This window comes from Nycticebus coucang, chromosome 2 (assembly GCF_027406575.1).
Source record: "Nycticebus coucang isolate mNycCou1 chromosome 2, mNycCou1.pri, whole genome shotgun sequence".
In the NCBI taxonomy this organism is placed as follows: domain Eukaryota; kingdom Metazoa; phylum Chordata; class Mammalia; order Primates; family Lorisidae; genus Nycticebus; species Nycticebus coucang.
In genome coordinates, this window is record NC_069781.1 from 140,964,907 (window position 1) to 140,990,169 (window position 25,263).

A 25,263-nucleotide genomic window follows, 5' to 3' on the forward strand; every position below is an offset into this window, starting at 1 on the left:
AACGCAGGCTTATAATTAAGCAGTTTGAAAGATTTCAGCAAGGCAGGGCACAGTGGCTCACAACTGTAATCCCAGCACTTGGGAGGCAGAGGCAGGTGGATTGCTTAAGCTCAGGAATTCAAGACCAACCAGAGCAAGAGCAAGACCCTGTCTCTAAAAAAATAGCCGGGCATTGTGGTGGGCACCTGTAGTCTCAGCTACTTGGTAGGCTGAGGCAAGAGAATCGCTTGACCCCAAGAGTTTGAGGTTGCTGTGAGCTGTGACACCACAGCACTCTACTGAGGGCAACAAAGTGAAACTATCTCAAAAAAAAAGAAAGATTTCAACTGTCTCTAGTTGTCTGGTACTGGGGCCTGGGCTATTTAGGGCAGGTGGATGGTGGCCTGAGGGGGAAAGCTCAGTAAAATAAAGAAGATAGCTGAGCACAGGAACACTACATGAGTTGGTTTGCACTGGGAAGTCATTCCATCTCTAAGAATCGTAAGCCCTGGGAGGGGCCGTCTCTCCAGGGTCACCAGGGCACCAGATGTCAAAGCATCAGGAAGCAGAAAATGAAAAAGACAGGGTTAATCCAGGATTTGAATGAGCAGGAACTGACTTAAGATGTCACTGTAAGCAGCAGTGGGGAACAGAGCCAAGAATTACAGACCTCACCCTCCCCCCTGCCCCCTGGGGCACATTAAGAAGGAATTCCCCATTGAATCCTGACAGACACTTCCCGGGAATTAACACAGGGATGGGAAACTGAAAATGGAAAAAGAAAGGAAGACCAAAAACCAGGAGGTTAACAGAGATCAGTGGTGAGGGCGGCCCCAGCCCAAGAGTCAGCTCACCTCCTGGCCTCCACACAAGTGGCCTCCTGGCCCACCACATGCTCCCCAGATGAGGCGACCAGATTTCCATGTAATGAATCAAACTTTCCATCCCACTTAAAAGCAATGATTTTCTCCCCGTCCCCCACCCTACAAAAAAAATCTGTAAATGGAAAATGTTAAAGATCAAGTCGCAATGAGAGTTAATGCCAAAAAAATCGCACACATCTGCTTTAACTAAAGTCTGTTGTTACAAAATGAGTAAGTAAAATAAGGGCAGGAAGACAACGCCGATATGAAATGTTCCTGCCCAAGTCTCTACCAATGAATTATGACCTATATAATAAAATGTGAAGTTTGATGAAGAACTCCTTTTTTAGAAAATAAATACACGCTGCCTCCACTGTTCAGTGGAAGTGAACAATGGTGACCCTTATTTGTCTATATGAAATTATGAAAAACATCACTGGTTTACGTTTAAAAACGGCTTGTGTGTTCAGAGAAAGTTGAGGGCGTCAGGACAAGGAAGAGCAGCCACCTCTAGGTAAGCCCCTCTCTTTTGCAGTGTCCTTCTCCCTCCGAGTGGGGTTTTCTAAACAGACTGCCCAGCCAGCGCGCGTTGGGGATGACCCACCCGGACGGACCCAGACAGTGGATGGGTATTCCAGCTGAAATGAAACTGCTTTCCAACTTGGCAAAAAGTGATGGGAGAGGGCCCAACTGTGTCTGGTAGTCCTGTCTCCGGCCAGGCCCTGGAGAGAAAAGCCCAGAAAAGAGTGGTGGCCACAGCCCTGGAGCCAGCCCGCCGCAGGCAAGGCGTGTACTCAGCCTGCCGCCTGTTTCGGTGAACTGCAACTCCACCCAGGCGGCTTCTTCCTGCAGCCAAGACCCGGCGCGGAGACTCCCCGCCCCACCCCCACCCCCGCGCTCACCCCGGGCCTGGGCGTCCCAGGGGCTCCCAGGGAGCACAGCGAGCGCGTCGCCGGCGGTGCCACTAGGGTCTGCCGCTCCCCGCCCGCTCACGCTGGCGCTGCTGCCCCAAACGTCCCCACGGTCACGTTACCACAAAGGAGGGAACTTGGAACCAACGTTTCACCGTCCCAAACTTGACTTTTTTAACTATTGACAGACGTACCCCAAAATAAAAGGCAGAATACAAGAGTAGTGAAATGTTGTAAAGCTGCACAGATGACTCAGTTCAAAAGCCTGGTGGCAGCTTGGGTTCCCTGCCACGTTGTCAACCCTTACGGACTGGATTCCTTCAGGGGCAGAATCAGGGAACCAGACAGAGCTGGGAGAGCCAGTCGGGTTCTGGGGGCTCCACAGAGCCTGGATGGGACGGGATTGGGGGGGAAGGGGGCTTGCCAACTGAGGACGACCTGGCTCATCCTCAGGTCTGTTCAAACCCCTGGCCCTTCTGGAAAAGTCCTACATTTCCTTTAAGAGGCAAATCTGATGCTGAAGGAAAAAAATAAGGACCTCCTTGAGATGATCTAAGTTCCCCACTATCCACAAACTCACTGGCCTCCCCAGGCGCCCTCCTGAGAAGCCCTGCATAATGCCTCTGTGAGGAAGCCCTCCACTGCTGGGCCACCTGCCTTTTCCTTTGGAAAATTAACTTTTTTAATTGTACAGCTTGATAAGAATAATGATTCAAAGACATCACTAACTGGGTCAATGAATTAAAAGTCATTTTATGTTTTTAAGCAAAGCGATTACCAAATCCAATTGGATTTATAATATATATCACATCGCCTTTTAAATTATTTGTTTAAACAAATAATGCCTTAATTTTTACCAGCTCCCCAGAGGGCTTTTTTTTCCAGTGAGGTGCATTTCTCAGAAGATACTGGTACCAGCTCAGGGTAACCCTGGATTCTTGACAGTCCTTAAGTTATTGGGGAGGTCCACTGAGCTATTTTCAATATTTCAAAATGCTTTTCAAAGACTATACATTTACCCATGGTACAATACAAATGCATAGCGTAATGGACACCTAAAGCTCTTTATTTGGGTTTGGAAGTGTATCTGCTTCAGTGAGTTAAAATAACAAACATTTTGACCAAAAAAGAAAAAAACAAAATCTTAATAACCAAGCTAGTGACAGCAGTAATAACAGTAATGATAATGACTGCAGTTTACCTGCCAGTGGCCCTGAACCCCACCACTAGTGTGCATTAGGTTGACAGCACCCAGGGTGCTATCTTCCCTTCCCCCTCCTACTGAAGGCCATCCTCACTCTAATTTAAAGTTACCCTCCTTCCTATTAAATGCCATCCTTCCTCCTTTAAGGAAAATGCTGGCTGAAGAGAGACTTGTCCTGCCTAGCACCTGACCACCGACAAGACTTCAACCTCACTGAGGGTGTTGGGGACTCGAAACTGATGCCCCAAAATACATCTCTTTGGGATGCTCAACTGAAGAAGCTTCCAGGTCCATCTGACCCCACCCCCTGCTCTGTCTCCCCCAAAGCCCAGGACGAAAATGTTCTCTCAAATTCCCTTCTCTGCCTACAGTCCCAACCTGCCAAAGAAGAAAATAGTTACCTGTACCTCTGCTCCTGTCCCTGAATTTTCGTTAACTGGATATCGCAGGAAGAAAGAGTGAAGTCTGTTGCCACACCTGGGGAGACTTGTCCCAAACCACTGTCTACTCTGTGAGCCCAACAGATTTTGTTCAAAACCACTGTATGTTCTTTAAGCCCACTGAATTCCCCTTAAAATAATTTACTACTGCCCCATTAGGGGCCTGTGCGCTTTCCTCCTAGAACAAAAGGCCTACCCGGCCCTGCCCCAAGAGTTCTGCTGGAAAGACCCTAGCCAGCCAAAGCCTCCAGCAACCTGTTAAATCTTCCTTCCCCTACGCCCAGGATAAAAACAAGCCCCAGACCACTCTCCTTGCAGCCGCCATCTTTGCCCAGGCAGGTCTATGTCCACTTTAATTAAACTTGACCTGAACCTCTCCTGGCCTCGTCTCTGGGTACACTGCAGAACCCCTTTTGCCCCCACCCCCACCCTAATCATCCACACTTCTCCATCTCCTTTTCTCTAAAAAGAAGAGCATATAAGTATCGGTACCCACTGGGATAGTGGGTACTCATTGTCCTCAAACTGGTGCACACCCCCAAGGCACATTAAAACCAATTTGCACACCTTTTCTCTTATTCACTGGACTTTTGTCAGCAGACCTTCAGAGAGTGAAGGGAAGTTTTCCCACATGTTGTCTCTGATTAACTTAAAATGGGTAAAAGAATTCATTATTACCTAATAAAAGTAGTTTGGTGAGCAAAGTATTCCAAAATACAGTATCCTCAACGGGAAAATAACCACAGGCTACATACAAACTGTGCTCTGGGAAAATGCAAAACAAGTAAACATAGAAAACTAAGCTAGGAATATTCTAAAAAAGTAGAAATCAAAATAGCCTCTTCATGTTTCCTGTAAGTTCCTTCAAAGTGCTATATATAGCAAGGTAAGTCTTGCACAAATAAGTCCATTGGGCTTCTCTGCTGCAGAAGCCGGACCACCTTGCAGCACCAGGCTAGAGCCTAACAGGCACTTACAGCCCCTTCTCAACCTACCCAAGTCAAGGAATCCAGGATGTAGATAAGCTTCGTCTTTAAAATGTTCTTTCATAGCCGGGTATTGTGGTAGGCACCTATAGTCCCAGCTACTTGGGAGGCTGAGCCCAAGAGTTTAAGGTTGCTGTGAACTTTGACACTGTGGCACTCAACCTAGTTCGACATAGTGAGACTCTGTCTCAAAAAAAAAAAAAAGTTCTTTCAGTTGGGCCTGGTGGCTCAGGCTGCAATTCTAGCACTCTGGGTGGCTGAACCAGGAGGATCACTTGAGCCAGGAAGTTTGACTTTGCTATGAGCTACAATGAGGTCACTGCACTCTAGCAAGGGTGGCAGAACAATACTGTCTCAAAAAAAAGAAAAAGTACTTCCAAAAGTGCTCTTCTGTGAGAGCCTGACCAGCCTTTGGGAAAGGGCAGTTCTTCGTAGGGTGGGACTGCCCTGAGCAAGGCAGGGGCACCCACACCGATCAGCAGCTCAAGCCGTGGACAGCAGTACCAGGAGGAAGGCCAGTTACAGTGCAACACATCTAGAGGTAGTACTGTCCCCCAGGTCAGACCAGCTGACCCCTCTCTTGCAGGAATGAGGAGAATGTTGCAAGGAAATACAGAATAGGAAAACAATAGGGGAAAATTAACAATTAAAAAAGTTGGGTGGCGCCTGTGGCTCAAGGAGTAGGGGGCTGGTCCCATATGCCAGAGGTGGTGGGTTCAAACCTAGCCCTGGCCAAAAACCACAAAAAAAAAAAAAAAAAAATTAAAAAAGTTGGTTCTCTGACAAGATCAACAAAATAACCTTGACCCACCAAAACAACAAGAGAAAACTCAAGGTATTAAAGTCAATAATAAAAGGATATATCCCTCTAGACCTTACAGAAATAGAAAGGATTATATAACAATACTATGAGCAACTTAAGCTCGGCGCCTGTGGCTCAAGTGGCCTAAGGTGCCAGCCACATACACCTGAGCTGGCGGGTTCGAATCCAGCCTGGGCCCGCCAAACAATGATGGCTGCAACCTAAAAAAAAAAAAAAAAAAAATTAATTAAAAAAAAAACTAAAAAACCAATACTATGAGCAACTCTATGTCAATAAATAAACTAACTTAGATAAAAATGAACAATTTCCTAGAAAGACACAAATTATCACAACTGACTCAAGAAAAAACAAAATCTAAATGAACCTGTAACAAGTAAAGAGACTACCTAGTAATTTGTAAACTCTCCACAAACAAAAGCCCGGGTCCAGGCTAAAGTTCTCTTCACTGCTGAATTATTCCAAACAGTTAGTGAAGAATTAATACCAATTTTTCACAAATTATTTCAAAAGAGAGAATAGGAGAAACATTCCCCAGTTCATTCTATGAATTCAATACAGTATTTTCCTGATAGCAAAACCAGACACACACGTGCACAATCCCATATGAATACAGCTGCAAAATTCCTCACACTTTCTGGTAAACTGAATCCAGCAAAATGTCCAGATTATATACCACGATCAAGGAAGGTTTGTCTCAGTATTACAAAATTGGTTTAACATTTGAAAATAAAGCACAAAAGCCACAAGATCTTTTCAATAGATGCAGAAAAAGCACTTGACAAAATCAGACAGAAACCTTTCTTGATGAAAGCACCCAATAGTGTAAGAACAGAAGACAGCTTCTCTGCCTGCTGGAGTTAACATCATACTTAATGGTGAAAGACAATGTTTTTTCCCTAAGATCAGGAACAAGAGAAGAATGACCATTCTCACTACTTCTGTTAAACATGTACTAGAACATCTCACAAAGGGAAATTAAAAAGAAATGTATGTGTCAGGTTGGAAAGGAAGAGTTAAAACTATCTCTATTTACAGACGTCATGACTGTCCCTAGAAAGGCCTAGGGAATCCACAGAACATATACTAGCTACAATGAATGAGTGAGCAAGGTGGCAAGACACAAGAAGAATAAATGAAATGACTGACTAAAACTTACTAATGCATTAATGGAAAAGCCGTTCAGTTCTGAATGAAGAATGCAGTTGAATGAATCATTCTGTGCTAATGTTAATGTCTTAGTTTTTTGTTTTGTTTTGTTTTGTTTTGTTTGAGACAGAGTCTCACTTTGTCCCCGTTGGTAGAGTGCCGTGGTATCACAGCTCATAGCAACCTCAAACTCTTGGGCTCAAGCGATTCTCTTGCCTCAGCCTCCCAAATAGCCTCCCCTACAAGGCACGGCTGTTTTTTAGAGATGGGGTCTCACTCTTGCTCTGGCTGGTTTCAAACCTGTAAGCTCAGGCAATCCACCCACCTCACCCTCCCAGAGTGCTGGGATTACAGGCGTGAGCCACCTCACCCAGCCTGATGTCTTCGTGTTGACCACTATTGTACAGGTAAGTGTCAAGGGTTAAAATTAGAGGAAGGTGGATGAGGGGTATACATCTATACTATTTTTGCAACTTTAGGTCCAAATTATCTCAAAACAAAAAGCATAAAAATTTTAGAGCTGGGCGTGGTTGCTCACACCTATAATCCTAGAACTCTGGGAGGCTGAAATGTGTGGATCACTTGAGCTCAAAAGTTCAAGACCAGCCTGAGCAAGAGCAAGAAATAGAAATACTGTTTTTATTTCTATTAAAAATAGAAAAATTAGCATTGGGCACTGTAGCAGGTGCCAGTACTTGGTCCTCAGCTACTGAGACAAGAGGATCTCTTGAGCCCAAGCATTTGAGGCTGCTGTGAGGCATGGCAGTCTATCCAGGGCAACAGGATGAGACTGTCTCAAAAAAATAAATAGGCTGGATGCAGCCTATATAGGATGCAGCCTATAGTAGGCTGTAATCCTACTACTATGGGAGGCCAAGGAGGGTGGATAGCTTGAGCTCACGGGTTCGAGACCAGCCTGAGCAAAAAATGAGATCCTATTTCTGCTAAAAATAGAAAAATTGAGCCAAGAGGATCCCTTGAGCCCAAGAGTTTGAGGTTACTGTGAGCTATGATGCCACAGCACTCTATCCAGGGCAACAGCTTGAGACTCTGTCTCAAAAAATAAAATAAAATAGAAAAGAAAAGAGAAAAAAAGAAAAAATAAAATAAACATTTTAGAAACACAATTGGTTCCCACTGAGATGCTAGTGATCAAGCATCAATCGCTCATCCCTCCTTTCTAACATGGGCTCATCCCTCCTTTCTAACCTCTGGGAAATCAGGTAGAATTATCTCCAATAATGAATGAAAAAAATCAGACCACTGTTTTGCAACCTCTGACAAATCAATGGGTATTAAGCTATGATCAACAACTGCCAACATCACTAAAAAGAGAGACAAATGAGCATGTTTGTGTCTTGATGGACATGCAGGATACCACCTATAAAAATGATTTTGAGGCTCAGCACCTGTAGCTCAAGCAGCTAAGGCGCCAGCCACATACACCTGAGCTGGCGGGTTCAAATCCAGCCCAGGTCTGCCAAACAAAAATGACAGCTGCAACCAAAAAATAGCCAGGCATTGTGGCAGGTGCCTGTAGTCCCAGCTACTTGGGAGGCAGAGGCAAGAAAATCGCTTGAGTCCAGGAGTTGGAGGTTGCTGTGAGCTGTGATGCCACGGCACTCTACCCAGGGGCATAGCTTAAAGCTCTGTCTCAAAAAAAAATGATTTTAACCTGAAAAAAATTCAAATCTGAACCTGATAAAGTGCTGAGGAAGTGTCAGGACCCACCTACCACATCACAAGAACTAGACTTCAAAGAACACTGTCACGTCATACTGCAGACGGAATCAAGCAAGATTCAGGCCATGGAAAACCCCACAGGACAGATAACCCAGTTTCTTCAAAATAAACTGCAAGGGACAAAAGAGACAGAGAGAGAGAAAGGGCGTTTTCGAGGGTAAAATCACCAAAAGAAACTTACAAGATGTGTCGGCCAATAGCAATAAGTAACTCTTTAGATTTCATTTAAATGTACAAATTGGAAAAAAAATATATTTATAAGACCGAGTGCAAATGTGAACACAGACTATTTAATAATATTAAGAAATCCATGGCTTGGCACCTGTAGCACAGTGGTTATGGCGCTGGCCACATACACCCAGGTTGGCGGGTTCAAACCCAGCCCGGGCCAGCTGGACAACAATGACAAATGCAACCAAAAAGTAGCCAGGTGTTTGGGTAAGCACCTATAGTCCCAGCTAATTAGGAGGCTGAGGCAAGAGAATCGCTTCAGCCCAAGAGTTTGAGGTTGCTGTGAGCTGTGATGCAACTGCACTCTACTGAGGGGGACAAAATAAGATTGTCTCAAAAAAAAAAAAGGAAGGACAAGAAATTGATAATAATTCATTAGGTATACTAATGGTATCTTTAGTTTAACCAAAAAAAAAAAAAAGTCATGATTTTCTACAGACAAATATAGGCATATTTACACATGAAATGCCATGATGTCTGGTATTTGCTTCAAAATAACAAGAGAGGAGAGGGAGGCTGAAAATACAGTTCATATAAGGTTGGCCATGAACTGCTAAGTATTGCAACTGAGTACTGACACACAGAGGTTTAATATACGTACACAACTTTATGCGTGTGAAACTTTCTATAGTAACTTTTTTATTAATGCAGTGTATTGTTCCAATGGTGGGGATAGCAAACAAGGTAATAACTCCGAGCATGGAGTTTGAGTAGGGTGGATCTAGACTCTAATCATGGTCCTAACAGCATGATCTTGAGCCTTAAAACCTCAGTTTCCTCATCTGTGAAATGGGGATGGGAAAATGACAGGATTGTTGGGAGGACAGAAATAGTGCATATGGAACATTTGGTTCATATTAACAAGTTAAACAAAAAAAAAAAAAAAAAACTGAGCTCGGAGCCCATAGCACAGTAGTTACAGCACCAGCCACATGCATCAAGGCTAGCAGGTTCGAACCCGCCCCGGGCCAGGTAAATAATAATGACAACTGCAACAAGAAAATAGCCGGGCATTCTGGAGGGTGCCCGTAGTCCCAGCTACTTGGGAGGCAGAGGCAAGAGAATCACTTAAGCCCAAGAATTTGAGGTTGCTGTGAGCCGTGAAGCCATGGCACTCTGCCAAGGGCAAGATAGTGAGACTTTGTCTCAAAAAAACCCCAAAAAACAAAAACTGACCCAAGAAAGAGATGGCCTTCTCATGGCAACTATGTTTTTAGAGAAAGATTCTTTTTCCATTACAACTTGATCTCATAAGTCCAGCAATATATGACATGTAACAAGCATCAAAAAAAACTAGATGGGCAGCGCCTGTGGCTCAAAGGAGTAGGGTGCTGGCCCCTTATGCCAGAGGAAGGTGGGTTCAAACCCAGCCCCGGCCAGAAACTTCAAAAAAAAAACAAAAACTAGACCAGTTGGAAAAGAAATGGAAGAAAACAACTTTTTTAAATTAAAAAAATTACTTCTAGGCTGGGCAAGGGGGCTCATGACTGTAATCCTAACACTCTGGGAGGCTGAGACCACTCTGAGCCAGAGCAAGATCTCATCTCTAAAAATAGCTGGGCATTGTGGTGGACGACTATAGTTCTAGCTGAGGCAAGAGAATCGCTGAGTCCAAGAATTTGAGGTTGCTATGAGCTGTGACAGCACAGCACTCTACCAAGGGGGACAAAGTGAGACTCTGTCTCAAAAAAAAAAAAAATTATTTCCTAAAATCCATGTGTATTTTGGAATTCACATTGTGAATGGCAATGTGAAAATATTCCTTAAGAGTCCCGCACCCTAACGTACTTGTGGAAATATCAATCCTGATTAAAGAGAACTGGCATGATCTTCTAACTCCTGAGTCTTGTCCTGGTGTCTGCTTTTACAAATCCTTCATTTTCAAATGACTAACAGATGCTGCCGCTTCCAGGAGAGAGCTGGTTCTGCTGCTGCTCTCCTGTTGCATTAAGAGGAAAAGAAGGAAGGAATACCCCTGCCAAGGACCAAGGACACCAGGGGGTAGAGGCATGGCTCCCTGGGAATGGGGCAGAAAAAGACAGGAGGAATGGGAGAAGGGAGGCAAGAGAAACAAAACCCTGGCAGAAAATAAAATAAAAGGATTTTGTTGAGTGAGACTATCCGCTTCTCATCTGCTGGGCTTCTCTGAAACAACAAACCATGACATGCAGGGAACAAGGGCTGGACAGATAACCTCAGTGGACTGCGAAAATGAAGCAAGAACCAAAGGAAAAGGAAGAGACAAAAGTCAGGGTCATTCCAACACAAGTAGAGAGCACCCCCTCCAACTACCTTTTCCCAAAAAGTGATGGAAAGACATCAAGAGTCACACTCAAACCCAAGTGCGGAGCCCCAAAAATTCATCGTTCTATATATAGACACTAAAATGTATAATAAGATGATATTCAAGTCATCACAAAGTATATGAAAGCAAAAGGGGAAAAAATAATATCATAACCCTGGCAGGGTTGGAGCAAAGATGGAGGCCAAAGGCAGAGGGCCTGCCTCAGACCCTTTGTCTTCTGGGAGCAGGCCACAAGGTCTAAAACCAAGACATGGACGAGAGGGCTTTCTCCTGGGCAATTTCTTTGGCTCCTGCCTTTGCTTGAAGGACTCTTCTTCAATTTCCTCAAAGTCTTCTGATAGATGTTGTCTGCTTTCTGCCTCCACGACCCTGTCCTCCCAGGTTGACCTTCCCCCACCCCTCTCCTCCTCCATCCCTGACACCCAAGAGCCCTGAGGTCCTTTGGAGGCTCAGCAGCCAGCTTCTGGTGTGTGTCTGACTTGTGCCAGCTGGACACAAGTCAGCAAAAGGGAAGTCCAAGCTCCACACAGGAGCCTGAGCCCACGTCACCCTGGACTCCCACCAGGGCACACCCTGACTGTGTGGCAGGGACTGAGCTCAGGAGGCCCCTTTCCACCCATAACCCAGAGGGAGCTGGCTTCTCTCGAGGGACTTTGCCAGCACCAAGGAGGTCTATGTGCTCAGGAGGGGCTTCCCACGTCCTTCCCATTCCCTGGGACCATAGCCTAGAGACACTGGGTGGGGGGTGTCCTTCCCATGGACAGGGGCCACAGGCAGGACCTCAGCCCCAGAATCACCCAGCATGAGCTCTCAGCCTGCTGTGCGTAGCTCAAGAAGATCTTCCTAAATAAGTGTCCAAAATCCATGAGACAATAAAATGGAGGACTGCTTCACAAACACATGTGGCCTAGGAAGCTGCATTTCTGACAAGCACAGTGAGATAGTCTCATAAAGACAGGACCCACGGACCCACCATACAAATAACAGAATGAACGAGAGACGTGCTAGAGGTGACAAGTCAGAATACAAAGGAACGTCCACAAAGTCACCCTCTAGGGACAGTGTCAGCAAGCTGAGACTTCCCTCACTAGTTTGATCTCACTCTGTGCTGACATATGCTCTGACCGCAGAGACCACCCCCATCCCATTACAGCGCACACTGGACCCCGGTGGGTCCCTGCTTCTAAATTTCTCTCAGTAACTGAAGGCACTGAACAGACTTCCACCTGACACAGAAGTCATTCTCCCAGGCTTATCTGCAGTGTCCCAGCATCAGCTCCTCGAGACTCTGGGCTTCATGTCCATGCCCAGCCCCCTAGCCTTACTCCCTATAATGTGTTCCCCATTTCTGTGCCTTGGTTCTGCCATGCCCCTTCCACGTACAGCACTGCCCTCCCCGCCCCTCGCCGGGTCACATTTTCCCTGGTGCTCACTCCACCATTATAGATTCTGTCCCTCTCTGGGAGGCCTCTCTTGACCTGGGCCTGCATCCCTGGGCTAGGAGGAGCCCTGCCCATGGCCTCACCCAGTGGACATGCAAACTCTGGGTGGGATGAACCTCCTCCTCCTCCTTTCATCCCCAGGACCTGCCAACACCAACTCCAGACTTTCTGGGACTGGAAGAATTTAACCTGCCTTTCCAGTGACCAATGAACACAAGTGGGGCATTGGGCTGTCTTCAAGGCAGTTGGAAAGTGAATGGAAAACCATGGCAGTTTCTGAAATAGGGAAGATGGGGTTTGAGAGGTAATTAAAACACCCTGAGTCAAGGTTTGTACTTGAGGGTTCAGAAACCCAGCTGGATTGGAGAGGACGAAGAAGGGAACCTGGATGGGTGTGGTCCAAGTGGAAGCTGAGGCCCCAAAGTCCCATGAAGCTTTTGCAAGGTCATGGAGTCAAGAGAACTGCTTTTAGATCCCAGCCTCAGTCTTCTCATCTGCAAGTTGGGGGTGAGAGTTATTATGAAGATCAAATGACATAAGAAGTTGAAAGTACTCTGCCAAATGAAAATTAACTCTATTTCCTGAGGCCTAAGTATTTCTGAAAAGAAAGCTGCAGGAGTCATAGGCTCAGTAATAACAGGAAGCGGTGTGTGTGCAAAGCCTTCAACTTGCTACAGCCCCATCAGGGTTCTGTGGCACAGAGTCCTCACTCAGGGAACATTGAGTGTATTTGTATAAGGGATGCCTCCTCCCTTCCCCACTGAGGCTTTGGTGGACAGGTGCCAGGAAATCCCACAGCCCTTCCCATTGGCGTCATGGGTGTCATGCTTACTGACTAGCTGTGGACACCTCTTCAAAGTATGGGCCATCATATAAGAGGCACCTCCACGCTAGTCAAATACTCTGATTCCTGGGCTCAACTCCAGGAATCCAAAACTATTGGGTCAAAAACTCCAGAGAATTATTATTTTTAAGAAACTCCTCAAAGTCTGAAAAGCAAAACACAGAAATATTGGAAAAGCTGTTCAGTCCAGAACACTCAGGTCAAATCCTAGTACCACTACAGAGCAAATGTGTGATCTTGGACAAGTAACTTAGCCCCTGGGAACCTCTGTTCATGCTCTCTTTACGTACAAGTATGAAGCACAACCACGGCAGTGCAGCTGGGAGAGTGAGAGGTATCCGAATGCAGGGACAGACACTCACGGCCTTCCTTCCAACTACCCTAAGAAGCAGAAGGGTGTGCCGAGAAGCAATGGGCTTCCTAGGGTCTCCTCATGGACGATGGAAGCCAGACATGGCTGTGCCCTCCTACTCAGAGGCCCATCTCAGTCCCTGTAGTAGGGTGAAACAGGAGCGAAAAATGGGCTGACCTCTGGCCAAAGGCTGAGACCATCCACCTTCCTCAAGGGAGGGACCCTGAGCTGGTTCAGGCTGCTGGATACAGCTCCAAGATGGATTTCCAGCCAAGTGGCTCTCTTGAGATGGGGGTATAAGGAAAGAAGGGCAGCAGCATCTGAGGGTCTAAAGTTTTGGGGAAGTGCAGGGAGATAGAAAAAGTCCATTGAAAGGCCCTGATAGTGACCATGGCAGGCTCACGAATGCCTCAAAGCCTCTTTCTGTCCAGAAACAGGTTAATATTTTTAAAAATTAAACGGGCAGCTCTGGGACAGTGCCCAGGTCTGTGGCCTGGTCACAGCTCACACACTGCAGTTATCATCCCTGCGCTTCTACCCAATCTGTGCCGGACACATCAGAACTTGGTGGCAGTTCCACTTCGTTGCTCCACGACGAGCTGTCATCTAAGACTGAGTTGGTTGTTAAACATTCAGCATCACAACGCCCCGCCAAGCGGTGACAGGGACTACAGGCCAGGGCGCCCTGGGCTGGGTTTCCCTCCCTTTCACTTCAGGCGGGAGCTACGGAGAGGAGAACGCCCAGAAGCCGCCGGATTTCAGCCCTGGGATCATTCTGGCTCAGATGCAGAGTCAGAAGAACAATCTGGGACAAGAGATCACAGTAAAGGGCCACGGACCGGCCCCGCTCGGTTCCACAGGCACCTCTGCCCCGTTCACACCGCGCCCAGCACCCAGTTCCCGGGAGCGCCTGGGCCTCGGCGCTTGCCCGCCCCGCCCGCCACGCTCACCTGCTGAAGACCAGGCAGCCCAGGTGGTTGATCTCGTGGTCGGAGCGGTGGCGGCTGTAGTCCTCCCACAGGTCCTTAAAGGCAGTGACCGCCAGGATGAAGAGCACCGGCGCCAGCGCCAGGCCGGGCTGGAAGGCGTTCACCGCCGGCACGAAGTTGAGCAGCGCGATGAAGACGAAGTACACGTTGGCCAGGCGGTGGAACTGCTCGAAGAGGTTCTTGGGCAGGAAGGACAGCAGCGTATACTTGGTGGTCTTGAGCCGGTTGTCCGCCAGGTGCTGGCCACACCCGCGCCGCCGCCGCCGCCGCTGCCTGCCTTTGGCCGCGCCCGCCGCGGGGTCCTCGGTGCCCGGGGGCGGCAGCAGGTTGGAGCGCACCGTGCGCATCTTGCTCTCCCGGCGGCGACGCCGCCGCCGCCTCCGCCGTCCCGGGGGCCCGGGCTCCTCGGCCTCTGCCAGGTCCCTCTCCATGGCCGCGTGTCGCCGCGCCCGGCTCCTCCGCCGCTCACGCCCGCCCGCGCCAGCCTCTTAGGTGATCATCGCCCGCGGCCCGGACGGGGCGGCGCGGGTTCTCCGCCTGCGGGATGCACGGAGACTGTGGTCAGCGCGCCGCCCAGCCCGCCGCCAGCCCCCGCCGCCTGCCGTGGTCAGGCAGGGCGCGGGCGGGGCCGGGAGCCGCGGAGCGCAGAGCGTGCCCGTCCTGTTGCCGCCCGCCGGCCACGCCCGCGTCCCGCTACCGCCTTGGACCCCGCGGACCGCGCGGAACAGAAAGAGACAAGCTGGAAACTTTTGAGGGGAGGGGTTTAGTTTCGTTTCCCAGAAGCGTCAGTCCTCTCCCCAAACGTTGCAAACGCGCGCGGCGGAGGGTAGGTGAGAGGGAACTGCAGTCTGCGGGGAGAAGGGGTCCCGCAGTCTCGCGCAGCCCGAGCGCTCTTCCAGGGCCAGACCTGCTGGGTCCCGGACGGGGAGGTCTCTGGGGACCCCGGATTAGGAGCTTCCTCTTGGAAGCCACTGGAGTCAGAGCCCACGGGAGCCACCGCACACCAGCGCTCCTATTTCCAAATCTTACTCCGGGGGCTCACAGCTGGTTTGGGGAGATCCGGTGGAGGGGGAGACTGGGGAAAGGGCGATTCTACGCTGTCTCTACGACCTGCCCTACCCCTCTGCACAGCCCCCACCTACTTAAAGATTCAGTTCTTGGACATAAGTAGACTGTTTCCTTTTTATGATCATCACTGCTTTTCCTGACTCCCCTAAATAAGGAATGTTCTTTTCATTCTTTCTTTTACTTTTTTATGAAAAGGAAAACCGTTCCCCTGTAGCAAAGGCTGGCTGCAGTTTACAGGAATTTTGAGTTTCTTTTTCCCTCCCTGGGAAACCACGAGAACCAAAATATCCCTTAAACACTGTATCTCTGAGGGGGCGGCTATGACCCAGACAGAGCCCCGGGAGTCAAGGTTGGCTGTTGGGGAGGGGAAAGCCAGGAGAGCGTGCCAGACCGTGGGGTAGAGCCTCCCCTCCGTATCCATGAGGTGTGAGAAAGAGGCTGGTGGGAGGTGTGGTGGGAAAGCATCCCTAGCCTGGAAAAAAGGAGATGGGGAGTTCCCTGCTTGTGCAGTGAGACCCCACAGATGTACCCCAGCCACACTTGACAAGTACAGAGAGGAGAAGCAGGACTTTCTTGCCTATAAGGCCATGTCTGAGTTTGGCCCTGGCCTGGTCTCCCCACCGTGTGCCTACTAACAAGTTACTTCCCTAGCTTGGTTCCAATCACCTGCCTCTTCCCCACCACCCTCTCTGGGGCTGTCCTTCACAGCCTGCACCCAAGCTTGGCTCTTACAGCTCTACAGCCTCTCTGCTGCTGTCCGCAACATTTATCAGACTCCAGTGTGCGGGCACAATGACAGGAACAAAGAAAATAATCCAGGCCACTTCCCACTTCCCCACCCCCAGTGTCAGGGGGACAATTTTGAGGTGTGGAGGCCCAAATCAAAGCAAGGTCTGCCTGAGCTATCTGCACTTCCAGGGAAAGGAATTAGCTCCCGCATGGAGTGAATATGAACAGCAAGTGAAGGGTCACAGCTCCCCTGGTCCCTGTGACTAAGCCCAAAGGCTCCTGGTCCTCCTGGGTCTGCCACAGAGCCTCCCAGTGGACCTCCCAGTCTCCTCACTGTTGCCAAAGTAACTAGGTGACTACTTCATTTCATGTCCTTACCCTGAAGCTTCCAGGAGTCCCCCGTTGCTGACAGAGGCAGATGCTGACTCCTCAGGCAGAGTCCCTTGAGGCCCTGAGGGGAACTGGCACCAACTTGCTAATTTAATTCTGCCCCTCCCTAGTCCCCGCCCAGCCCCAGAACGAGCGGTCTCCTTACCCTTCTCGGAACAGGCCTTGCTCATCCCATCTACATTCCACTGTAAGGTTCCAAGATTCTGTGAGTCACACTGCTCCTTGAACCTGGAATCTTTCCTCACCTGCTCTTTACCAATCCAAATTCAGTATTTCTGTAGGACCTCAACCCACCTCCCAGCAGGTCTCCACACTACGTGATCCATCCAAACTTGCAGGGGCTTTGACCTCAGATGTCTTCCCCCAGCTAAACCCTCAGATCCAGACTGTCCAGGCCAGGGCAAGGGTCTGATATGGCTGCTGGGCCCCAGGCAAATCACTGTAATCGTCCCTGCTCAACAAATACCTATTTATCACTTACTGTGTGACCATCATCATCACAGTTCTAGGCCCTGGGATACAAGGGGAATTGTGGAGGATGACAGACATCCTTGTGGAGACATAGCAACTAAGCAAGAAATCATGAGACCCTCCAGAATAGCCAGAGTGGATTCCCCAAGGGGTTTCAGGAAAGATTGTTGCAGGAAGACAAGGCCCACGGAGAGAAAGAGTACCCAAACACCACGTTTATAAGAGGAAAGGCTTTATTCACCAGCCGGGAGCTTACAGCATAGAAGAATTCCAAATGGCCGCGCTCCCTGACTGCCTTGGTCTTTCCCTTTTTATTGACAGTCAAAAAGTTCCACCCCACAGGTACCCTTCTCATTGGCCAGTTTGAATCAAGCGGGAGATGCTATTCCTGCCCCTACAGAACTACAGGATTTCACAGAACTTGGAAATTTCCAAGTTTCAGGAAGTTAAGTTTACAAATTCCCAAGAGCTGAGTCACTGTGGAGAGGACCCTGCATGTGTATCCTTGTGGTCTCCTTGAGAAGACCTGTTCTTCTAGACCTCATCCTTCTTGGCTATCCTCTCTCAAGATGACAAGATCCTTTCCAAAGAAGAGAACTTGAGTTTGGAACCTGACAAGAAGAACCTTCCAGGCGGAAGGAACAGCTCTGCAGAAAAGGAGAAATCTCAAGATGCTCAGAAAAAGGTAGGGCCTCTGCCTGGAGTTCATTCATAAACCCCTAACTCCACGGTCCTGTGTGTCAAGTGGTGAGGACACTCAGGAAACACACCAAGTCCTACTGTGGCAATCCCAACAGAGAGAGCTCAGGAAATGAAGTTATGGGAACCGAGCCAAGAGCTCGTATGCTCCTGCACTGCAGATAGGTCAGAAAGGACCTCCCTGACAGTGCTGAGCAGAGGCCTCAGGTCACAGGCTGTGCAGACATCTAGGAAAGAAGGAGGATGCAAGGGTCCCCACCAAGGGGCCCAGGCGGCCAGAGCTGAGTGGGAGATCAGAGACATGTCTCAGAGTGGGGTCAGGCCAGGCCTTGTGGATCTTGGTGAGGATTTTGGCTTTTTGGTTGAACGAGAGGGGAAACCTTGGGAAGATTTTTTTTTTTTTTTTGAGACAGAATCTCACTATATCACCCGCGGTAGAGTGCTGTGGTGTCACAGCTCACAGCAACCTCAATCCCTTGGGCTTAAGTGATTCTCTCATCTCAGCCTCCCAAGCACCTGGGACCACAGGCGCCTGCCACAATGCCTGGCTATTTTTTGTTTCTGTTGCAGTTGTCATTGTTGATTTTAGCTGGCCTTGGCCGGGTTTGAACCTGCCAATCTCAGTGTATGTGGCCGGCACTCTACCCACCGAGCTGTGGGTGTCACTCCCTTGGGAGTATTTTGAGCAGAAGCATGTTGTGACTGGACTTGGGTTTTCAGAGATCACCCTTGCTACAATGCAACTAGAAGGCAGAGAGGCCAGGGCAGAGGCAGGGAGCTGTCATCGTAAGCGGCCACTGCAATGATCCCAAAGAGGATGGTATCTCAGGCCAGGCAGCCATCCGGGAAAGAGGATGTGGCCTACTTACAGCACACGGGGTATGCTTTTGGACTGGATGTTGAGTGTCCAAGAAAGGAGGTAAAACACTTGTGAGAGGGACTTTACCTGATAAACGCAAACATTGTAACCTATTTCTTTGTACCCTCAAATTAACCTGAAATTAATAAAAAAAAAAAAAGAGAGAGAGATGGAAGTAGCCATGCAGCTAAAACTTTAAGTTGCTGTGTACAGAGTCAGGAGTGGGGCAGATGGGAGGTGCCCACAGGCCCAGGGAAGAGGAGGGTGGGCTGGCAGCTGTGCAGGAGGCTGAGATCAGGAGAGGGGCTCCCATGGAGACATCAGTCTGGGGTCAGGAGCAGGTGTGGGTGGAGGAGAGAGTGGCTACATGCAGGAGGGGGCAGAGCAGACAGCAGGCAGGGCTTCACCTCTACATTTGCTCCAAGTACAGCAGGAAACCATGGGCACCACAAGCAGAGGCAGGAGATGAGAAGATCTGAGCTTTCCTTTTAATAGAAAAAGTGCATTCTGAGCATAGTGGCAGCAGGAGAGGCAAAGAATTAGGAGGAGACTCACAGCCAAAGGTGGATAGACAAATGTGGACAGGTTGGTGGTATGACTTCCAGGTAAAGAACTTGACTGCCAACAGGTTGGATGTTTAGATGAGGAAAGAAATGAACCAATAGCACAACAAAGAGTTTAGTCAATAACTTAGGAAGAACAGGTTAGGAGGAGAAAATATGAAACTCAGCATAAGCCACATTAAGTGTAAGATGCCTGTTTGACATCACGCAGTGACAGCACGTGGCAGTGGGGTACTGAAGTCTGGACACAATAAGAGAGGCCAGTACTGGAGGCAGGGCTATGCCCAATGGCAGGAGACACCTGCAATTTTCAGCTGTGGGTTGAGAAGACTGCTCCTAGGGATAGAGGGTAAATAGAGTGTGGAGAACAGGCCCTGATGTTACCTTCCCACAGAGAAATGTAGAGAATTGCATGAAACAATCATCAAGATTGCTTCCAGCTATCATGTTCCAACACTTAGTACCTTCAGCAATTGATGCTTGCTTAGTAAATAATAATGGAAAAATGGAGAATCATGTTCCACAACATTTTAACCTGATAGCATTTGTTTCATATTTACTCTTGTGATTGCCCTTAAAAAAAGGCATTAAAAAAACTTGAAATTTGTAAAATTAGACATAAATGCTATTCATTGATTAACATGGCCTAAAATTCATCCAAAAGTATCAAAATACAGCAGCGCCTGTGGCTCAGTGAATAGGGTGCCCACCCCATATGCCGAGGGTGGCGGGTTTGAACCCGGCCCCTGCCAAACTGCAACAAAAAAATAGCCAGGCATTGTGGCAGGCACCTGTAGTCCCAGTTACTCCAGAGGCAGAGGCAAGAGAATCGCCTAAGCCCAAGAGCTGGAGATTGCTGTGAGCTGTGACTCCACAGCACTCTACCAAGGGTGAGAAAAAAAAAAAGAATCAAAATATAGAGCTGTGAAAGCTTAAATTAAAGTGATTGACTAATGATTGAATAATATGAATCCATGATAATGTACTTAATCCCCAAAATAAAAAATTCTAGAGAGACAGGCGGTGCCTGTGGCTCAGTGGGTAGGGCACCAGCCCCATATATTGAGAGTGGCCAGTTCAAACCCAGCCCTGGCCAGCTAATACAGCAATAACAACTGCAACAACAAAAAAAAGATGGGAGTTGTGGCAGGCACCTGTAGTCCCAGCTACTTAGGAGGCTAAGGCAAAAGAATCTCTTAAGCCAAGAGAGTTGGAGGATGCTGTGAGCTGTGACACCACAGTACTCTACCAAGGGTGACAAAGTGAGACTCTGTATCAAAAAAAAGAAAAAAATTCTAGAGAGATAAGTAAAGATTTGTATTTTAAAATGCCTGCCTGAGCACATTTATTCTCTCTTTGTCCAAACTAAATTCCTTTTAAAAAGACAGATGGGAGACTAATTGTTTCACTAGGGTCAAACAGAAACCAGCTGAAAACAAGACAGAACCACTTAGCACCACCACACCAAACAGGTCCCCAGTTACTCAGTCCATAGCACTGTACGGGTCCTCGACAAAGCTCCAGGGGAAAAATCAAAGGGTGTAAAACAATCACTGGGCAGAACCAGCGGAAAAACTCTGGTAACATGAATAACCAGAATAGAGCAACCCCCTCCAAGGAAAGATATGGCAGATGTAACTGAAGATCCCACTCATAAACAACTGGCCGAGATATCAGAAATCGAATTCAGAATTTGGATCGCAAACACGATTAATAAAGTGGAGGAAAATTTGGAATTAGAAATTCGAGCAGCAATTCAAAAGTTGGAATTAGAAATTCGAGGAGAAATTCAAAAGTTGTCTCAAGAATTTAACGAATTTAAAGACAAAACCACCAAAGATTAAGACACACTGAAGCAAGAATTTGCAGCACTCAAAGATCTGAAAAATACAGTAGAATCCCTCAATAACAGAGTGGAGCAAGCAGAAGAAAGGATTTCTGACATTGAAGACAAAGTCTTTGAACGCTCCCAAACTCTCAAAGAGGAAGAGAAATGGAGAGCAAAAATGGATCATTCTCTCAGAGAACTCTGGGACAATTTAAAGAAGGCTAATATCCGCCTCATTGGAATCCCTGAAATTGATGAAGTGGCCTCTCTAGGCACAGAGGCCTTTCTCCATGAAATTATGAAAGAGAATTTTCCAGACATGCCTAGAGATTCTGAAATTCAGATAGCAGACAGTTTCAAAACCCCACCATGACTCAACCCGAATAAGACATCCCCAGGCACATCATAATTAACTTCACTAAAGTTAATATGAAGGAGAAAATTCTCAAAGCAGCCAGACGTAAGAAAGCCATTACCTACAAAGGGAAGAATATTAGAATAACTGCAGATCTCTCTGCTGAAACTTTTCAAGCCAAAAGAGGGTGGTCATTGACTTAATCTCCTAAAGCAAAATAACTTTCAACCCCGGATCTTGTATCCAGCTAAACTGAGTTTCATTTATGATGGAGAAATTAAATACTTTAATGACATTCATATGTTGAAGAAATTTGCCATAACCAAACCAGCTCTTCAGGATATTCTCAGACCTATCTTCCATAACGACCAACCCAATCATCTACCACAAAAGTAAACTCACTCAGAAACTTTTGATCAAACTCCAACCTCTACACTGACGAAAGGATTAAAAATGTCCACTGGCCTTTCAAAAAACACGATACCCAAAATTTTACCAGACTTATCAATATTCTCCATTAATGTGAACAGCTTAAACTGTCCTCTAAAGAGACATACGTTAGCTGACTAGATACAAAAACTCAAGCCAGATATTTTGTGCATACAAGAGTCACATCTTAACTTAAAAGACAAATATAGACTTAGGGTGAAAGGATGGTCATCCATATTTCAGGCAAATGGTAATCAGAAAAAAGCAGGTGTTGAAATTTATTTGCAGATACAATAGGCTTTAAACCAACAAAAGTAAGTGAAGAATGGTCACTTCATTAAGGGTAATACTCAATATGATGAGATCTCAATTATTAATATCTATGCACCCAACCAGAATGCACCTCAATTTATAAGAGAAACTCTAACAGACATGAGCAACTTGATTTCCTCCAGCTCCATAATAGTCGGAGATTTCAACACTCCTTTGGCAGTGTTGGATCAATCCTCCAACAAGAAGCTGAGCAAAGAAATCTTAGATTTAAACCTAACCATCCAACATTTGGATTTAGCAGACATCTATAGAACATTTCATCCCAACAAAACTGAATACACATACTTCTGATCAGCCCATGGAACTTACTCCAAAATCGATCACATCTTAGGTCACAAGTCTAACCTCAGTAAATTTAAAGGAATAGAAATTATTCCATGCATCTTCTCGGACCACCATGGAATAAAACTTGAGCTCAGTAACAACAGGAATCTGCATACTCATACAAAAACATGGAAGTTAAATAACCTTATGCTGAATGATAGCTGGGTCAGAGATGAGATTAAGAAAGAAATCGCCAATTTTTTGAAACAAAATGACAATGAAGACACAAACTATCAGAACCTCTGGGACACGGCAAAGGCAGTTCTAAGAGGGAAATTTATAGCACTGCAAGCCTTCCTCAAGAGAACGGAAAGAGAGGAAGTTAACAACTTAATGGGACATCTCAAGCAACTGGAAAAGGAAGAACATTCCAACCCCAAACCCAGTATAAGAAAAGAAATAACCAAAATTAGAGAAAAAAAAGAAAAAAAGACAGATGGGCCAAGCATGATAGTTCATGCCTGTCATCGCAGCTCATTGAAAAGCAGAAGGATCACTTGAGTTCCAGAGTTCAAGACCATCCTGGGCAACAGTGAAACCAAGACCCCATCTATACAAAAAAAAGAAAAATGTTGTTTTTTGAGACAGTCTCACTTTGTCACCCTCAATAGAGTGCCATGCCGTCAACAGCTCACAGCAACCTCAAACTCCTGGGCTCAAGCAATTCTCTTGCCTCAGCCTCCCTAGTAGCTGCGACTACAGGTGCTGCCACAATGCCCAGCTAGTTTTAGAGATGGGGTCTCGTTCTGGCTCACGCTAGTCTCAAACTCTGGAGCTCAAGCAATCTACCCACCTTGGCCACCCAGAATGCTAGTATTAAGACATGAACAACTTAAATCAGCTCTCAAAAAAAATTTTTTTTTAATTATCTGTCCGTGGTGGTGTGCACTTTTGGTACCAGCTACTCAGGAGACTGAGGCAGGAAGATGGCTTGAGCCCAGGAGTTGGAGGTTGCTGTGAGTTAGGCTAACACCAGGGTACTCTAGCTTGGGCTACAGAGTGAGAGTCTGTCTCAAAAAAAAAAAAAGACAGGGGCACCTGTGGCTCAGTCAGTAAAGCCCCGGCCCCATATACCGAAGGTGGCAGGTTCAAACCCGGCCCTGGCCGAACAACAAAATAGCCAGGCATTGTGGCAGATGTCTGTAGTCCCAGCTACTCCGGAGGCTAAAGGCAAGAGAATCACTTAAGCCCAGGAGTTGGAGGTTGCTGTGAGCTGTGATGCCACGGCACTCTACCGAGGGCCATAAAGTGAGACTCTGTCTCTATGCCGCCCCCCACCCCCCAAAAAAAGACAAAAAAATGATACCTCGGAAGATATTGAGAGATATCAGGAAGATACAAGTATAAAGCTGATGAGAATGGATTAACAGGAAAGTCTAACAAGTATAGGAAAATACATAATAGAGGGTTTTTTTCGTTTTTTTTTTTGTTTGTTTTTTGAGACAGAATCTCACTATGTCACACTTCGTAGAGTGCCATGGCATCATAGCTCATAGCAACCTGAAACTCTTGGGCTTAAGCAATTGTCTTGCCTCAGCCTCCCAACTAGCTGTGACTATAGGCGCCCACCACAACACCTGGCTATTTTTAGAGATGGGGTCTCGCTCTTGCTCAGGTTGGTCTCGAACCTGTGAGCTCAGGCAGTCCACTGGCCTCAACCTCCCCAAATGCTGGGATTATAGGTATGAACCACCATGCCCAGTTTATATAATAGAGTTAAATAGGTAAGGACAGGCTCAGTGTGGTGGCCCACACTTATAATCCTAGCTGGGATCCTGAGCCATTCTGAGATCTGGGGAAGTTGGGGAAATAATGAGGCTGCCAAGTTGCTACATCCAGGCCCACCACCCCAAGTCTCATATTCATCATTTCAAATATGGCTCTTAACACTGGCTGCACATCATGGTTGCTGGATGGACTTAAGTGAGGCCCAGGTCTCACTCTAGACCAGTTAGACATGGGGACCAGGTACATGTTTCTGTGTGTGCCCCAGGACCCTGGTTTTGTGTGTGTGTGTCTTTGAGACAGAGTCTCCCTCTCACTCTGCTGCCCAGGCTAAAGTGCCATGAAGTTTGCCTAGCTCACAGCAACCTCAAACTACTAGGTTCAATAGATCCTCTTGCCTCAGCCTCCAGAATAGCTAGGACTACAGGCACCTGCCACAATACCTGGCTACTTTTTTCTATTTTAGTAGAGATGGGGTCTCTCATTCTTGCTCAGGCTGGTCTCCAACTTCTGAGCTGAAACAATCCTCCTGCCTTGGCCTCCCAGAGAACTAGGATTACAGGCATGATCTACCGTGCCCAGCCAGCACCCTGGTTTTAAAAGTTTTCTTTGGTGATTCTGATGTGAAGGCAGGTTTAGGAACCTGATTGGCATCTGCAGCTCTAAGTATGAACCTGTACTATAGTAAAGGGTCACTGGATTTTTTTAGAGCTCCTAGCACTAAAGAAAGGAAACAACCTTCACCTAAGTGAGTTTTTCCTCTCTGTGAAAGAAGAGCTAGTGCAGAACACAGACTATGGTCTCGTTATTTCCCCAACTATGCAGATCCAAGAATGGCTCAGGACCCCAGCTAGGATTACAGGTGTGGGCCACCATTCCAAGCGTGTCCTTACCTACTTAAAATCATTGCTAGTATCCTTAGATCCAGCAGACTAGCCAGCCACAAAATTGCCATGGAAAAGAAATACATGAGCAACAGTAAAGAATTCTTAGAAGTGGCTTGGCGCCTGTAGCTCAAGCGGCTAAGGTGCCAGCCACATACACTGGAGCTGGCCGGTTCGGGTCCAGCCAGGGCCTGCCAAACAACATGATGGCTGCAGCCAAAAAATGGCCAGGCATTGTGGCAGGCGCCTGTGGTCCCAGCTACTTGGGAGGCAGAGGCAAGAGAATCGCTTAAGCCCAGGAGTTGGGGGTTGCGGTGAGCTGTGATGCCATGGCACTCTACCCAGGGC

The 25,263-nt window shown here is 47.3% G+C and overlaps 1 protein-coding gene across 1 annotated transcript in view; it reads right to left on the minus strand.

Moving 5' to 3' along the window:
* The window catches only part of ATP10A (ATPase phospholipid transporting 10A (putative)), a 257,523-nt gene extending 241,071 nt beyond the window's left edge, over positions 1 to 16,452 (minus strand). The window contains 2 exon segments of the mRNA XM_053582015.1: positions 14,220 to 14,795; positions 16,434 to 16,452. Of these exon segments, the coding sequence (XP_053437990.1) occupies positions 14,220 to 14,689 (470 nt within the window). The 5' untranslated portion in view covers positions 14,690 to 14,795; positions 16,434 to 16,452.
* Between the last annotated feature and the right edge of the window lie 8,811 nt (positions 16,453 to 25,263).